Source organism: Arthrobotrys flagrans, assembly GCF_004000055.1.
Source record: "Arthrobotrys flagrans strain CBS H-5679 chromosome Unknown unitig_3, whole genome shotgun sequence".
Classification (NCBI taxonomy): domain Eukaryota; kingdom Fungi; phylum Ascomycota; class Orbiliomycetes; order Orbiliales; family Orbiliaceae; genus Arthrobotrys; species Arthrobotrys flagrans.
The window spans coordinates 4,811,414-4,827,057 of NW_027137547.1; the positions used below are offsets into that span (position 1 = coordinate 4,811,414).

The 15,644-nt window shown below is 46.0% G+C and overlaps 4 protein-coding genes and 1 further gene across 4 annotated transcripts; 3 read left to right on the forward strand and 2 right to left on the reverse strand.

The window, feature by feature from the left end:
• Nucleotides 1–935: 935 nt before the first annotated feature.
• On the forward strand, nt 936–1,996 carry DFL_002796 (uncharacterized protein; the record flags this gene model as incomplete). The annotated part of the gene is made up of 2 exons (XM_067631635.1): nt 936–946; nt 1,021–1,996. The coding sequence occupies 2 exons, from the start codon at nt 936–938 to the stop codon at nt 1,994–1,996; spliced, it is 987 nt and encodes a 328-aa protein (XP_067494162.1).
• A 1,365-nt stretch (nt 1,997–3,361) lies between these two features.
• On the reverse strand, nt 3,362–4,630 carry DFL_002797 (uncharacterized protein; the record flags this gene model as incomplete). The annotated part of the gene is made up of 5 exons (XM_067631636.1): nt 3,362–3,367; nt 3,443–3,679; nt 3,772–3,820; nt 4,334–4,434; nt 4,502–4,630. The coding sequence occupies 5 exons, from the start codon at nt 4,628–4,630 to the stop codon at nt 3,362–3,364; spliced, it is 522 nt and encodes a 173-aa protein (XP_067494163.1).
• Nucleotides 4,631–5,067: 437 nt separating this feature from the next.
• DFL_002798 (uncharacterized protein) lies at nt 5,068–8,202 on the forward strand (the record flags this gene model as incomplete). Its single annotated transcript, XM_067631637.1, has 4 exons — nt 5,068–5,529; nt 5,599–5,697; nt 5,762–6,036; nt 6,093–8,202. 4 exons carry the CDS (start codon nt 5,068–5,070, stop codon nt 8,200–8,202), a joined length of 2,946 nt encoding a protein of 981 aa, XP_067494164.1.
• Nucleotides 8,203–9,384: 1,182 nt separating this feature from the next.
• Nucleotides 9,385–9,864, reverse strand: DFL_002799 (uncharacterized protein; the record flags this gene model as incomplete). The annotated part of the gene is made up of 2 exons (XM_067631638.1): nt 9,385–9,465; nt 9,538–9,864. 2 exons carry the CDS (start codon nt 9,862–9,864, stop codon nt 9,385–9,387), a joined length of 408 nt encoding a protein of 135 aa, XP_067494165.1.
• A 3,993-nt stretch (nt 9,865–13,857) lies between these two features.
• DFL_002800 lies at nt 13,858–15,197 on the forward strand.
• The last annotated feature ends 447 nt before the right edge of the window (nt 15,198–15,644 follow it).

The window sequence follows — 15,644 nt, forward strand, 5'->3', positions numbered from 1 at the left end:
TCCTCGACAACTAAGCTATGGAACACTGTATGAAGCGGAATGGCGCTCTAGGGAACTACCACAAAACGGATATACTGGTCAAAGAATCTAGTAGTTTCAAATCTGACGGCTCTGTAGACCCCTCCATTGTGGATAGCCTTAAATTCGACAAGAATAGTATCGCTAAGGTTATTGCTCAGAATGGCGCGACTATTCGGGACCTTGAAACTTGGTTTGAAGTAAACGAATATGAAGAAAAGACGTTTCTCGATATCGGAGTGCTTCGTTTACCCAGACTTAGACCATCCATACCTCAAGCTTTATTGCGTCGGATTCACCGCGATTAGGGATCGCAGGATAATTCTCTTACGTCAGCAAAATAAGAATGGTTTGAAAGGCGGTAAGGAAATATCACAAGCCCCCAATCAAAGCCAAAGAGAGTAGTATGGAGAAGCTAATATGCGGTGTGATTCAGAGGTTCATGTCCTAAAAATTAAACCACGTCATTGTATTTGGGAAGCAATCGGGCAAGAAGTCCGCGCAGAAGTAGTGGATTCTGTTATCTCCATGTTAGAGAATCTTTGAAATATACATTGGCCTGCCCTGAATCTGGCCTGAAGATCAGAGGGCTTGAGCCTGTCTAGTGTCGAGATTGGAGACCAAGTTTGTTAATCTTTTCGTATTATTCTTCAACTAAAATCTAAGAGATATGCGATAAGAACGGTTCATGTAAATCTTATGGAATTAATTAATCGAGCTACGTCTACTTAATGGTCGGTACAACTAATACTTCTCGGATGCCTTTAATTGCTGTGATCTGAGCAGTACTTCATAGATTTGTGTTGCGTTAGATTTCGAAATTTGGCCTAGTCTGGAAATGGCCTCCAGAGGCCTTTCGAGCAGTCGGCTTCTTGACGACAAAAACCTTGGTCACTCTCCACGGCCACAACACTACAATGGGCAAATCGTAAGCGTTCGCTTTTCCATGACGATGATCCCAAGACTACTGAATAATCCACTAACAGTCTTTGACCGTTCTAGATCAAAGGACAAACGAGATTCCTATTATCGGCTCGCAAAAGAGCAGGGCTACCGCGCCCGGTCCGCCTACAAGCTTCTCCAACTCGACGCGCAATTCAACCTTTTCAAAGATGTCACCCGGGTGGTCGACCTCTGTGCGGCACCGGGTTCATGGTCGCAAGTTCTTTCACGATCGCTCGTAGCCAAAGGGAAGGACCGCGATCACAACGTGGTAGGATCCGAGACAAAAGAAGTACAAGAAGACCAATCGAAGCCAAAAGTGAAGATTGTAGCGCTAGACCTCCAGCCGATGACTCCTTTGCCTGGGGTTATTACTCTTCAGGCAGACATTACACACCCGTCGACGCTACCGCTAGTGTTGAAGCATCTGGAATCAGACTCAGCAAATGTGGATCTAGTAGTTTCGGATGGGGCTCCCGACGTTACGGGTCTACATGATTTGGATGAGTACATTCAGGCTCAGTTGTTACTTGCGGCTTTGAACCTTGCTACGTGTGTGCTACGTCCCGGTGGGAACTTTGTTGCAAAGATTTTTCGGGGGCGGGATGTCGCAGAGTTGTACTGCAAGCTGAGGATATTCTTCGAAAGGGTTACAGTGGCAAAGCCAAGGAGTAGTAGAGGCAGTAGTATCGAGGCTTTCGTGGTTTGTGAGAATTATACCCCGCCGGAAGGGTTTCAGCCGTCTTTGGAAAATCCTATATGGACTGGACCAACTCGGCAGGAGGATATTGCGGGGCAGATCGCAGAAGTTAGCCTCGACGATGCGCCTAATGGACGATGGGTAGCTCCCTTCGTAGCTTGCGGAGATCTGTCGGAGTGGGATTCAGATGCAACATATCAACTGCCAGATACAGATGAGAACGGGGTTAAGAGAGTCAGCATCGATCCAATCCAGCCGCCCACAGCCCCGCCGTATAAAACGGCTATTGAAATGAGGAGAAAGCTAGGAAATGGTGGCAAGATTGACAAGATATAGCATCAACTTTTTGAGCCTTCTCCAGCCAACTTATCAGGATCTTGTCAAAATCTGATTAAATGATGCCTGCACAAAGTGCGTTACGAGTGTGGGGATAAGATTCTGACTGGCATAGCCACGTGTAATACGTCGACAGCAAATAAGGAAGCACCAGAGATATTAAGGAATTGGATCCTACTTGTGGAATTGAGACACGGACTAGGGTTTCCGTCTTGCTAGACGACGTACATCCGACCAGAAGTGCAGACCTCACAAAAACGATTTGTCGAACTTTTTTTTTATCGATAAAGCTGTCGATGCATGCAGCAAATAAGCGAGAAATCATACGCGGGAAGGCTATTCTAAATTAGGAACCGAGCGAACCAGCCAGCATTCCGTTTCAATTTGCCAGTTTAATTTGACGGCTTCATGGAGACGGTGAGTCAGAGAACCAGCGGTCCGTATCCGGGCGCTGGTTCGTGTATTTAGCGCTAACCAGGTATTTCTTGAGATATTTTATTCTGGAAAAAAAGGGAAAACAGAGGGACTGTGAAACATCATCGAGCTGGCACATTGGAAGTCTCAAAGGGCAGAGGGTATGCCTTCACTAACGTCAGGTCCCCGTGCTATGATGCGATCCTTGTGCTGAGGTATCATTCTATATAACGTCATGAGCAGTGACCTTTTTGGGTCAGCGGTCGCGAGCCAACATTCAGCCGACCGGACAGGCCCTTTGAAAGAACCACAGCAGAAACAAGAGCATAAGAGACAAGATGCCTTTTCTGACCAAATCAAAGAAGGGTACATACCGGCCAGAGTTTCCATGCATGTTCAAGTTGGTCACCTGTCTGTATTCTGGTTGAGACATGTCGACGCACCGGAAGTTGGCCGGACTTTTTAACTAATCCTAGTGTTCGTCAAAAGTGCCTGAAGAAACGGTCGACGCATATACTTTCCCTTCGAAAGTTATAATGCTTGCCGCTGATAAAGTTCGACTCCTGCGTGTTGTGACATGTGTACGATGAACTGGAGCTCGAAAATGAATTATCCTAGGTCATGCCATGGCTCGAAAGCACAGCACAGCACAGGATCGCTCGTTGTGGCCATATCGGGTGTTCGTTTCGTTAGCCTGAAACGATACTTGGCACATCTGTGGTTATCTGCATGGCGTCGGTCGAGCTCGCAGGGGGAATTGATATAGGAGTGCGTACTATTGCCGTTGTATGCAGACGATCGCGATAGACAAGAATCGAAGAGATAGAGTTGGTATGACTCCGAGCTCCTCAGAGAATTAATTCGCTCTTCGAGAATCCTTCCCTGCCGCTGGAATTCGTGCTAGCTTCCGGACTTTTTGTCATGGCCATGGCTTGACTTGACTATACATATTTACGGCTGTGACCTCCCATTAGTAAAACATATCCATTGAAACCTCTACCGTATTGCCATTCAGTTGGATTGAAGACGAACCAAGTGCCCCCCCCCCCCTTTTAAGTCGAAGTTCGAAGTTCGAAGTTGAAGTTGAAGTTGAGGCTCTCGATCGATTGTAGTATCTATTTCTAGACACTCGTGTATCGATTCAAATCCGACGGTACTGCAGTGCACCCGTTCGGTCGCATTCGATACCCACCTAGCGAACCCGAGATCGATATCGTTGACTTCTTCGATATTAATATTAGGGATTCCAACTTCCCGTCGTCCTCGGGCCTGGAATTAAACATAAAACGGTGTTTGTTGGCTGCATTGGATCCTTGGCCTTCGAGCAGTGTTCTGGAATTGGTTCGTTCCGCAGGCCTTACCTGGCTGACTGTTGACGTTGCCTGGCCTGCCAGCCCAGCTCGGGCCGTGCTGGGAAAAGACGAAATATCCTCGTCATCCTCAAACGTCTTCCTTCCTTCTGAACCCCTTCATCCTCCATACCTCTTCTACTGTATCGATCGGTCCTTTTTTCCCTCTTGTCGGTGGGGGATTGCATTATCGCTCAATCTACGACACACAACACTGCACTGCTCCGCCATCCATCCATCAATTCGGCTTCGAAAGGTCACTTGACACTGGTTTCGTTAACTAGACTAGCGGCTGCTCTCCAGCGGTCCCTGCGTCCTAGATAGAAAGACAACCAGCTTGTCATCATCATCATCATCATCATCATTATTACCTTCTGAGGTAGACAGACAGACCAGAGGCAAAACCGGGTAGTTTGTCTACTCAAGAAAAGGAACCCCCGAGTGAGCCAGCAAGGGAGCAAGCAGAGTTCCTTCGCCGGTCCCTTGTCAGGTCCTGTTCTTGTTCTTATAGCATACCATCCAGAAGGTCATCTGTACCAATCCCCATCCTGGAGTTCTGAGTTGCCTGACCTACAGCACCTCTGCCGACGGCGACGACGCGTTCAACAGCCACTTCTCCCCCATCATATTATCTCGCTGCCTATCCGACTCTGTCACTTGATTCGCAAGCCTCTTCTAGGCTTCAATAACCGACCAATCCACAAAATAGCCATCTCCGATCTGTTTCTGACTTCGAACTCACCTCGGGAGTGTGCCCTGCTTTTTTGTCTCCGCCTCCATATCCATCTTCATACCCAAACGGTGCAGCCGGTACCGGATCTCTCCTATGTTTTAGATCGGAGGACCGTAGTGCTTCAACAGCTTCGGACATCGATACCCATAACCTCCGGCGGCTCTGTTTTCCAAATGATATGGATGTGGATAGCTCATCTGAACTTCGCACCATTCGATTTTGACCCCTTCATAGCCCCTTCCGCACAAATTATATCCAAGCTCGGTATTCCCGTGTTGCCTTGCACCTGTCCCTGAAGGAACGTATCACCAGGTTCTTAGTGGGAAGAGAAGAGAGGAAGAGGAAGAGAGAAGAGGAACACCCAATAGTCCTTCCAAGGCGTTTCGGTTCGCTTTATTCCCATCAGGTACCGTCCACCACTCTCCAGCATCATTATATCTATAAATCACCGAACACCCGAGAATATGCTACCACCCAAAAAACCTCTCTTATGCCGACTTACATTATATCGTCATTATATATAAAGAGATGCTGACGGCCAATTTCTTCTCCTCCAAAAGGACTCGTAGACTGCTATGCAAAAGAATGCCTCAAAAGAACCCGTGACATCCAAATACATCCAACAACAACAGCCAGACCCAGCAGAGGCGAATAACTTTCGCCGGCAGTCAACAGAGGCGGCAGGTCCTTCCGGAAGATCTTCGATACAAAGCGCCATGGAGTCAGACATCCGGCAACCGAGGCTGCACCAGCACCGACTATCACTTGGGCAGATACCCCAAGAGGACTTCTCCGGGACCTACACCAGAGGATCAACACAACAGGCATCCCACTCAAGATCGAGCTCTGGAAATGTACAAAGCACATCAGCTGGTGGAAGCCCGGTATCGTACGGTGGCACACAAGGCAGAGCCACGGTTCAAAGAGAAAGTACTGGGGTTGGCTCAGACTCCAATTCCAGTTCGGGTGGCGCTCCACAAGGGAACGATCCGAAAACCATGGAATCCGAACGAGGACGGCTCAACCAACTTATGACGGTTCGATCACCACTCCTAGATGACATGCTCGGAAGTTCTGGCCAACTAACGAATTCCGGTTTCTTGCAGAATTTCTTCTTGAAGTTTTGCTTGGTTATAGTGAGGTCTCGGATGGACGTTCCACCTGTATTTGCACGGGGGACAGCGACTCGGAAAGTCAACAAATGGGCATGTCTTTGATTCTTGATTCCTAAAAATCCGAAAGGAGCACTTTGCTAAGCAAGTTTTACAGTTCAACGTTGAGCTAGAAGAAACAGACGTCTTCCGGGAGGATCTACGACCGTGGAAATACGCCGAAGCCTATGAGAATAGGCCGCCACCGCTGATAATCGAAACGTACATCGACGCTGAGGAACTAACCCCGAATCAAACGCTAGTAATACTAGACGACAATGAACGGAGGCATAATGTAGAGACAACTTTGCTCGCTTTCAGGAATTGGAGGCGAGGAAATCCGTTAAATTCAAAAAAGGAAGTCGTCCTAGAGAGGTGGAGAGTCGATCTAAGGTATGTACTTGAGATTTGGAAAAGAAAGAATTCTTTTAACACGCCCGTTTGTTTAGCCCGCCAGCCGGAGAATCCGCACCGGAATTAGCAGTTGTGTATAAGAAGAGCATTGTTCTTTTTAGATCTTTATACTCTTATGCTAGGCTACTGCCATCATGGAAGCTCCAGAAGAAACTTGCCAAGGGCAATAAGAGCAGCCTACGGATATGTTGCAGGGTTGTTAACGGCGATACATCTCCGATACCCCAACCTGATCCATTAGAGATTGCATTGATTCCCCGAGAAACCAATGTTACCAATAGTTTCCAGTTCGGAGCTGTCGACTCTCCCGCTGGTACCTTCACCGTGAAAGTCGACTACCGACGACAATGTGAATTTCGGGTAGACGATTCGGAAGCTTTGTTGAGTTCGCATTTCCTTAATCTAGACGAGCATTACTTCAAACCTTCCCTCCATCAGAGAGCCCCTTCACAGCCTGTCAATCTCCCGTCTAGGGAGCCTGGGTCACTTCCCTCTCATAATATTAACCCGGTGCAGAGAGGGGACCCAAGTTTAGCGTATGGCAGCTTAACATCCTTCCATCAAGTCGCGGGTGGTGTAAGCCAAAGCCCGATATCCGCATTACGAAACCTACATACCAGTGGTGGATCGTCAGCAGGGTCGCCGAGCGAGATAGCTTCGATACCTCCCCGTTCCGCTCATGGATCTAAGGCGTCCTTGAGATCCGAATCCGGCGTTCAACGAAGACCCTCGGTATCATTTATGCAGCCCTTCAAAAATCCACCTGTTTCGGCCTCTCCATCACCGGCAGAACAATACGGTCACTCTCCACGTACATCTCTCACTCGGATATCACAGGCAGGGGTTGCCGTTCCTGCGAGACAACGTCCTACAACAGGGACAATGTCCCCCTCTTCTCTGAAATCAAGTATTCCAGCTGAAGCGCCAACCTCGAATCCCGCAACAACGGGAGTCCGTTATAGCAGTAGTTTCGGGAACAGGCGGCCTCGACATTCTTCGGGTGCTAGCAAAACTGAGGACGATAATAATAGCAGTGGAAGAGGCAGTCTTGCATCCTCAGCTGCGGCCCCGGGATCAGGTTTTGTAGAAACGTCGGCCGTAAATTCCGGCATAAGCGAGGAGGACAGAAGCCTTACCGATTTCATGAATATGCTTGACCAGAAACAACCTCTGAAGATATTTGACAGCTTCTCCGAATCATCAGGAAGGCGAGCAGTTGCGGCACTTGGCAAATATCAAAAGATGCGGGACTCGAACGCTGCGCTCCAAGATTCAATGTCGTCGTCCCTATTACTTCCTCAGCAGCCGACGAGCAACCCATCTTCTGTTGGTAGGACGCAGCCTGGAGGCCCACCTGCACTATCAGGTAACTCGGTGTCAACTTCGTCCTCTCCAGGGAAAGCAGTGTCGCCTCATACACCGGCTATCCCATCTCGGCTCCAGCAAAATGAGACGATTGTGCACAGTCAATCTGAGAACCCTAGCTCTTTGGATGAACGGCTTGCACAAATCTCACCTCCAACGTTCAATTACCTTAGAAGGCCAACGGAATCAGACCCAGCTCCTTCAGCACAAACGACTTCTACAACTGCCACAACATCGCCCATGAACATTCCGTCATCGCCTCGATTCGTCCAGATCCGCCGATCCAATTCAGTCTCCCAGGAACAGACTGAGGAGGATAGCTCAGGTCGGTTCCAGAGCCTGCGACAAATAGTAGGGCCCATAGAAAGACCCACAAGCATAGATAATTTGGATCGTTCCCCACCTTTTATACTGGCGGACGATTCTCTGACAACACATACGCCTGGTTTGACCACAGGTGAATCCAGTGCTCCAAGGCAAACGACAGCCGCCACTAGCCTCAGTGGCAGCTCGTCTGGAAACAGAGCTGGTGCATCTCGTACTGCATCAGGCGATCGAGCTCCCGCTTCCGCATTTCAAGGCAGACGACCATACAGATCTTCGGGCACTCCTCGGCCACCGGTTGACGGTAGGACACCAAGCGAAAACCGGGGAATGTTTCCCTTGGATGACGACCTACTCTTTGACTTCAGCGATAGAGACATGGCGCAAAGACGTAGTTTAGATCGAAGCCGAGGAAACAGCAGTGGAGGCGACAGCCGAGGCGGGCGCGGTAACTGAAGAGCTTTAATATTCTCTTACGGCGGGGTTTTTTATATATATATCTGGGGGATTTGTTGTGGTTTGGCCTTTTCATTTTTTGCAATATCTCCTTCAGCAACGATTGGTTTATGTTTAAAAACGGTTGGGTCATTGTTCTTCTTGGGAAATTCCTTCTCTCGCTGTCTCGATTATAAGACTGCATCAGTTCAAGGGGTTTGTATAGTTGTGATTGCTTACTTGCATGTTGGTCTTTGCCCGCTTCATAGTATCCTCTTTCTTGCCTTTTGTTTAGTTTAATCGTTCCCTGGTCCCCTCTCGCCGAGTTGTATTCCTAGCCTCGGGGCCAGGTGTATTCCTAGAACCAAATTTCAGGAAAATGTTTATACGGCAGCACCTTTTCATCGGCGCAACCTTCTTCCTTTCTCGCTTTCTTCAAAAGATATCCTTAACGGCGAAGAATTAAATTGTGGTTTTACTCATGCTTTTTCAGTTGATCCGCTTCTCTCTTCTTTCTTTTTCGCCTCATTCAGTTGATTTTGTGATTATGTACCCCGAAGCGCGTTTCTTTTTCTTTTTATATATCTCTTCAATGTTCTTTGATACGTCCGGATTTCTTTACCTTAACTATAGCTACTAACTAACTAACTACGCTTCGATCTCCGCTCTGCCTAGTCATCCTCGGGAGCTTTTTCTTCTTTTCTTCCATTCTATGATATCTGCGATATATTTCTTCCTCTCTCTCTTCTTCTTGTTGGTGTTTTTTTCTCACGGCGGTGAAGGAATTGGTACTAAAAAATGAAATACCTTATACTACTACTTTATTTCCTTTCTCATAATTACATTTTATACGGGCTCGAATAGATAAATATTTATTAGATGGAGAATGAAAAGAATTGAACATCTAGATGATTATGAAATTTGGTATTTTAGAGGCTAGGCTTCTGGATAGATGTGTTGGTACCCACATGCACATGTACCGAGTCATCTGGCGACGGGACAGTGCATCTCCGAGATTAAATAGTGCGAATAAGGTCGCTAAACTCTTAAAAATAATCACCATATTCTATCTCAACCAACTCCTCTATAATTTATGTCTATCGTGAATCGCAAAAAAGCAAGACAAAAGCCATATCAAGGGAAATTTAAAGTAGACTGCGCTGGACGAACCCGATCAACAAGAGAGCTCCAAATAAACGCCGACTACCGGGATCGTCTTCTGCTTCCCGAATCCCCCTTCGCACGTTGTTCATTCATAAACTGGACGATTGGTTCATCGCTACACTATAAACCCCAAATGACTCGTTAGCAAATGATTACAACTTCCATAAACATGAGAACAATATGAAAACCTACAAATTCAGTCCACGTCGACGGATTCCGTAACACCTCAGATAGCATTTCATTATGTCGTCCCAAACACGCGTATGTTCCGGTATCATAAACATAACCCGCGCCTCTCTGCCATACTATCTTTCCGGTTTCATAGTCTCTGATTATTCTAGAGTATAACTCTCGAAGGCCCGGTGCATCTTCTAGGGTGGCCATTTCTTCTTTTAAGGCTTGGATGCGAGCTTGGGCGCCTGCGCAGAGTGGTTGACCTCTGCTGGGAGGGGACGGGGTGGTCATTTGGTGGTAGATTTGTTGGGATTGGAGTTTTGGGGTGTTGGATCTGTAGTCCATTGTAGAATATGATAGTAAGGTTGTGATTGATTATATATTTTTGAGGATGTATATCGTGGATAGAGTCGTGATCGTAACGTTGGCGTTTATCCGTAAGTTTTAATTATCTAGGGGGTATTGTCAGCGTAATTCATCGTCGGTATCTACTAGTCGAATACTTACTAGGTAGAATTTATAGGTAATGAAGATGCAAGGCTCAAACGGAACCAGCCGTTTGAGCTTATAAAGCGAATTATTAAAAAGAAGAAAACGAGAGAGATATAGATCTAAATCGAAAATCGATCTTGAATATATATGATGAAATGCTAAGAATGCTAAGCACGAAACCTAAAAACTAAACGAACAAGCGAGCGAAATCTGACCATCGGAGAAATATATCCATGGTTCGAAGGGCCATACCTTATTATTAAATATGAAATCGTCGTCATATTAAGAGCCTCTACAAGGTTCACGGATTCACTTCCTTCGGGGTTGACACAACATCGTTCGAACCGGGAGGATTTGGATTTAGATGTACGTAGTAGTGGGTGAGTGTGGCTTCGGAATGGAAAGTAGGCATCTATCAGGGTGATTGTAGGAGTCTGTGACTGACGTTACAGCTGTCACGTTCGTACTTTGAGCGTTTGGGGTGGTCGCATTGTGATGTTGAGACACCGCTTACGAGGTCTCAGATGCCTTTTTGGTGCGTGTTGGTGTGTCTCTTGTGGTATTTTGTGTGTTGTGGTGTTGAGGTGGACCGGATTGGGAATTGTGGCGGCGCGAGCTGATTTGGGGAATTCGAAAGTTGAAGAGTGGTTCCGGAGCCGAATGAACCAGTCAGACTATATTTGGCGCGACGATAGAAGATACCCTAACTTTGGGTCAGTCTAGTCCGGGATTCTTTTCCCTGAAGTATCGTGTAACCTTCGCTATAATATAATACTAACGGAGGTTTTATAAAGTTTCTCTGCTCGACTTCCAGAATTTGGATTTTTTTTTGGGGGGAGGGGGTTTTCCTGGGGTGCAGCGCACGCGCACCCTGGGTGTGAAGTTTTTGAAACTTCGTTAATGGAATGATCCATGGTTGAGCGCTAGACTTTGCTCCTAAGTTTTCTACCTTTTATCAAATACCCCGTGCATGTGAAAAATACTTAATATAGTTAAACTACCTAGCTAGCCAGCGTCCTTTATCGAAGGTACCTAAGTATTTCGTGTTTTGGCTCTGACCGTACCCTTGGATTTATGCAGGCGACGGAGGAATATCGATCCAGATCTGATATATGTGCGTCATCCCGTGGGAAGTGCATGGGTTGGCCGACCCAGGATATACGTTTCATGATAAGCGAATTGACTAACAGATTGAGGGTTACTAAATCTTTTTGTATAAACTCAATCTATATGTCCTGCCGATCAAGTAGTTTAATACGAAGATAAGGTCTCTTTGAGAATTTTGTTTGATTTTAACTGAAGAAATATTCGAATGTTCCAAGAAATCTGGACCTGGAAAACACATAATATACCGCTCTTGACTCTAAAGCCCAATAAAGATCTTCCTGGTGTAGTTTTTGCTAGTAAATTTTATTGAATTTCTACTTAAGTATCATATATCCCAGCGATTGGTCTAGGTCCATGTCGGTGAGCGGATTGTATTAGAGGATCCTACGAACCCGCAAACCGAAGACATGTCGATACTTTGCGAACCAACGTCTCGAAATTGAACGAGACTCGGTTCGAGACTTTGGTTGTGAAAGTATTTGAGGTTTGTCAAAGCAATATGCACATGGCTTCAAAGTACTCCTTATTTTCACATGCTTGAGAAGGTTTGAACTCGAGGCTATGAGAGGTTGCATTCCGATCCTATATACCCCGGTAGTGAGTATCGATCGTGTCTGTATCGGTCTATGGTCAAGTCGCAATTTTCCATAGACACTCTATTACAATATGCCGCCCTCGTGTTGCTTGATCGAGTATCTAGAAAGCCTGATTATGGAGGGAGCATTAGGATTATATTTAACATGACGTATTGACTACTGTTGACTATCAATATCTACCAGCAAAGTCAGGTCGGAGCGACATATACCCATGCGCCTTCGCATTTTCACTTATATTCTAACTTCACCGAAACACAAGTTTTCATTGATTTGGGACTTGAAAAGGTTAGATATTGCCTTTCAAATAAACCATATACTAAATTAAAATAATTCCAATGAAGCTGCAGTTTGGTATTATCGAAACCACCTTTGTTGTAATTTGAGCATTCGCAACACAAACAAATCCTCCTGCCGCTACTAGTTTTTCTGAGCATATGCATCCGCATGGCTCTTATACCACAGTTCGTGAGCCAATAGGCCCGCTTGGCCAGCTGCTGATGTATTACCCGTAAATTTAAATGTAATACCACCATTCCCTGGGACTTGGATGGATGGAGAACCACTGGCTGTTCCCACTACAATCTTAATATATCCGTCCGTATCGACAGCAGAGACTGTCACGGCTCCGAGCCCGGTAACGCCAGCTGATCCAGTAACGCTTACAGTTACATCCGGAGTGCCGCCGCTACCACTCACTGCATAATTCGTGCCGGTGAATAGAGTTGACGTGGCAGCTGTATTCGGAACGCCTAGGCTGGTTGCAACAGATTGGAAACACTGTCCGATTGTTGAAGGGGTCTCGCCTGCTTGATTAAAACCGGTGATGGCCGCTGTTTGTGCTTGGGAATTTGAGATGATTGGACTGTTGGGTAGCCAGCCTCCGTGGCAATTTTGTTAAGATACGGAAGAGCGTTTGTAGCTTCCGACATCATCCCGGTTTCGATGTCTGACATGTCAGATTGGATGGTGGACGTTTGATTGATCAGCTGGTTGACCCGATCTGAATGGTTTTGATTATTTATTTTTGAAACAGAATTAAATTCAGGTTGTTCATTAATACGAAAGGATGAATTCAATGGGGTTTTCCCCACCTGAGAAGAATGGAATAGTCATTTTGATTTTTAGAAAGGTTAATTTTTTTGAATAAGAGGTATCAGGGAAAGATGGTCAATTGCAAGCTGTGAGTTTGGTTGCAAGATATAATATTCTATGGATTTTCCCCGTCTTGGGGTTGTGGGTTTGATTTAGAAAGCCAACCAAAATTTATGGTATATTGGGTAGGTTTATATGTAAAAACTAGTAGGAGCTTACAAACTGTGATATTCTGGATCAAAGTTATCACAGCTGTAACCTCGCCGGATGACAACTGCCGATGGTCTAGGATTCTCATATCATTGATCCGATAAAAAGTATAGACAGTTCAGCTGAAACCCATGGCCAGATTGAGAGCTCGGCCCGCATCAGGTGTCGGATTCGAAACTTCCCTTGGGCCTGCGTGGGAAGAAGCGAAGACACATGGAACTATAATCGAAATTTCGAACTCCACTAATGCAACGATCTCCGAGAGTTGGTTTCGGTCGCAAGCCCGTGGCGTACGCCGCCTACAAAATCGTGAGGCATCTGATCGGCTGAAGACGAGACTGGACTGGACTATCCCTCAGTGCGCTGTGGCAACAATCTTCATGCTTCATGAGCTTCAGAAAGGTAACTGAGCGCATGCAGCGCATCGAAGTACGCTAGCCCAAAGAGCTTTAAGTTTTGTCCAGAATACGCCTCTTATTCCGAGTATTGAGGGCCGCTCAGCTCTCCATCGTTCTACGGCCGAGATGTCGCGGCATGCGCGGCGTATCCACCAGACTTTCGATGCCGTTCTGATATCGATTCATAGATCAAATGATAATTCCCATTTCCTAGAGTCCAAGCCGTTAGCTGAAGTGGCAAGAACTTTAAAGGAAGAAAAGGATGGTTGAATTAAGAAATCAGTCTTCCCAGCGTCATGTGCATGCATATCTTCTACATACGTCTGAATTCCGGTCGATATGAATTTTATATAAATAACATTCGGCTTAGAACTATTCATAATCAATCTCGGATTTAACAAAAACTACCACCGGATACAATTTCTCCTTTCTACCCATAAGCCATGTTCGAAGGAGCAGATCTCGTGTTTGGCCGCGGTGCCGGTGATTCTTTCAGAGAGGGCATGCTAGACCTCGCTGACGCAGATGAATCAATCCAAAGAGCATTCTTGGAACCAGTAGTCAAGGCGACCCAAAGCATCGGCGACTTGTTCTATCCGGATAACCCAGAGAAACGGCAACGTATGGAACAGCTTCGCAGCGATATTGCAGTTTTGAAAACCGAAGTCGAGGAGTTGAAGGCAGATATGTAAAGACCACTACTTACCTTACTGTTAGCAAAAGACTTATAACTCACTATCTAAACTATTATATTAATGACAAAGTCATTAGAGGCTGTCGAGGAAAAGTTACAAAGCTCTCACACGACTCTGGTTTTAAAAGCGTTGAGGAAATGGAGAAAAGGGTGAAGGAAGTTTTACCTCCTGGGGCGCTACAAGAATGGGAGGGCTTCAAAAGGAAGTAAATCTATGATCGTACCCCAAATTTATAATTTATTCAGAGTCATCAATCGCTAACATACCAATATCTAGCCTTGATCTAAGCAATATCGTAGAAAACCTGGTGTTCATGGTGAGCGGTTTGGTTGCCATTGGCACTCTGCCTTTGGAATCATCGGCGTCGCTACAGCTGGTGCTGCATTAGTGTTGGCATGGTTCTAGCGATAGTTGCGACAATCATCGCTATCATAAATTCTGGAGAGGAAAGAACAGTGAGTTTCACCCGTAAATATATATCGTTGATTGCGAGAAACTTCTTGCTAAATTTCGAGTAGAAACTTAGGGAGGCTATATCGAAACTCGCATACACCAGGTTTGATGCGAGGGCTATCCTCTCGCAAATGCAGATTTACAAGCAACATGCAGTGGCTTTTTGTAAGTTCAGAGAATGCCTTGCCTTGTAAAAATTCAGAAACTGACAATATATTCAAAGAATCTCTCGTGAACAATAAACTGCTGAGCAAGTACCCGCAATTATTCCCAGAGTTTACAACTAACGCAATGGGCAGTGAATTGAAAGCACTCACCCGCGAAATCATAATACAAGTAGGTGCCATGCTTATATTTTTTGATTTCACTAGCTTTTAATTGCTACAAGCTAATGTTTTCGTCCGATAGGACAGAAGCTAAAGGATTTGGACAACCAGCGTACTGGAGGGGCGTATACAGACGACGACCCTGACCTCAGGGTTTTACCTGCAGGTGCTAAGGACGTTTTCTTGGACTTCCATGCATCGCCTGAGTGTAAACCAGACCTGGCAGCGATCGGGAAGGGGCTAGCCGAAGCCAAGCCAATAAGCACATTGTCGCTGCCACACCCGCCGGAACGGCCTTGCCCTGGGTAAAATTCCAGGATTCTCTTAGCAGGGTCAGTGCTTCCTGGTATTGAAATTATTGGGGGGTTGCTCCCTGTTAACACGATTCTTAGGTTATATTGAAGCTCGCCAATGCATCCAGGCATACTGTGAGATTGAGGTGTACAAACTCACAAGATAAGTTTAATTGTGATGCTATCGAAGTGGATTCTGTAAGATCTGACCCGATTACCGAATATTGTTATTATAATACAAGAACTTAAGAGAGATAACCAACCACGGCTTTGGAACTGTTAGAATGGAAAATGGCATATACAGACGATCACAAGTGGCGGGGAGATTGTTACCCAACGTGCTATATTCGAGCTGAGATCTCTGACTGGGGGATATGTCTGGAACTATTGCATTCTTGTTGGAGAAGAATCCGCTTGAAAGAAAATGAAATCTTGAGCATGGTCTCGTGAACCAGCCACCCAT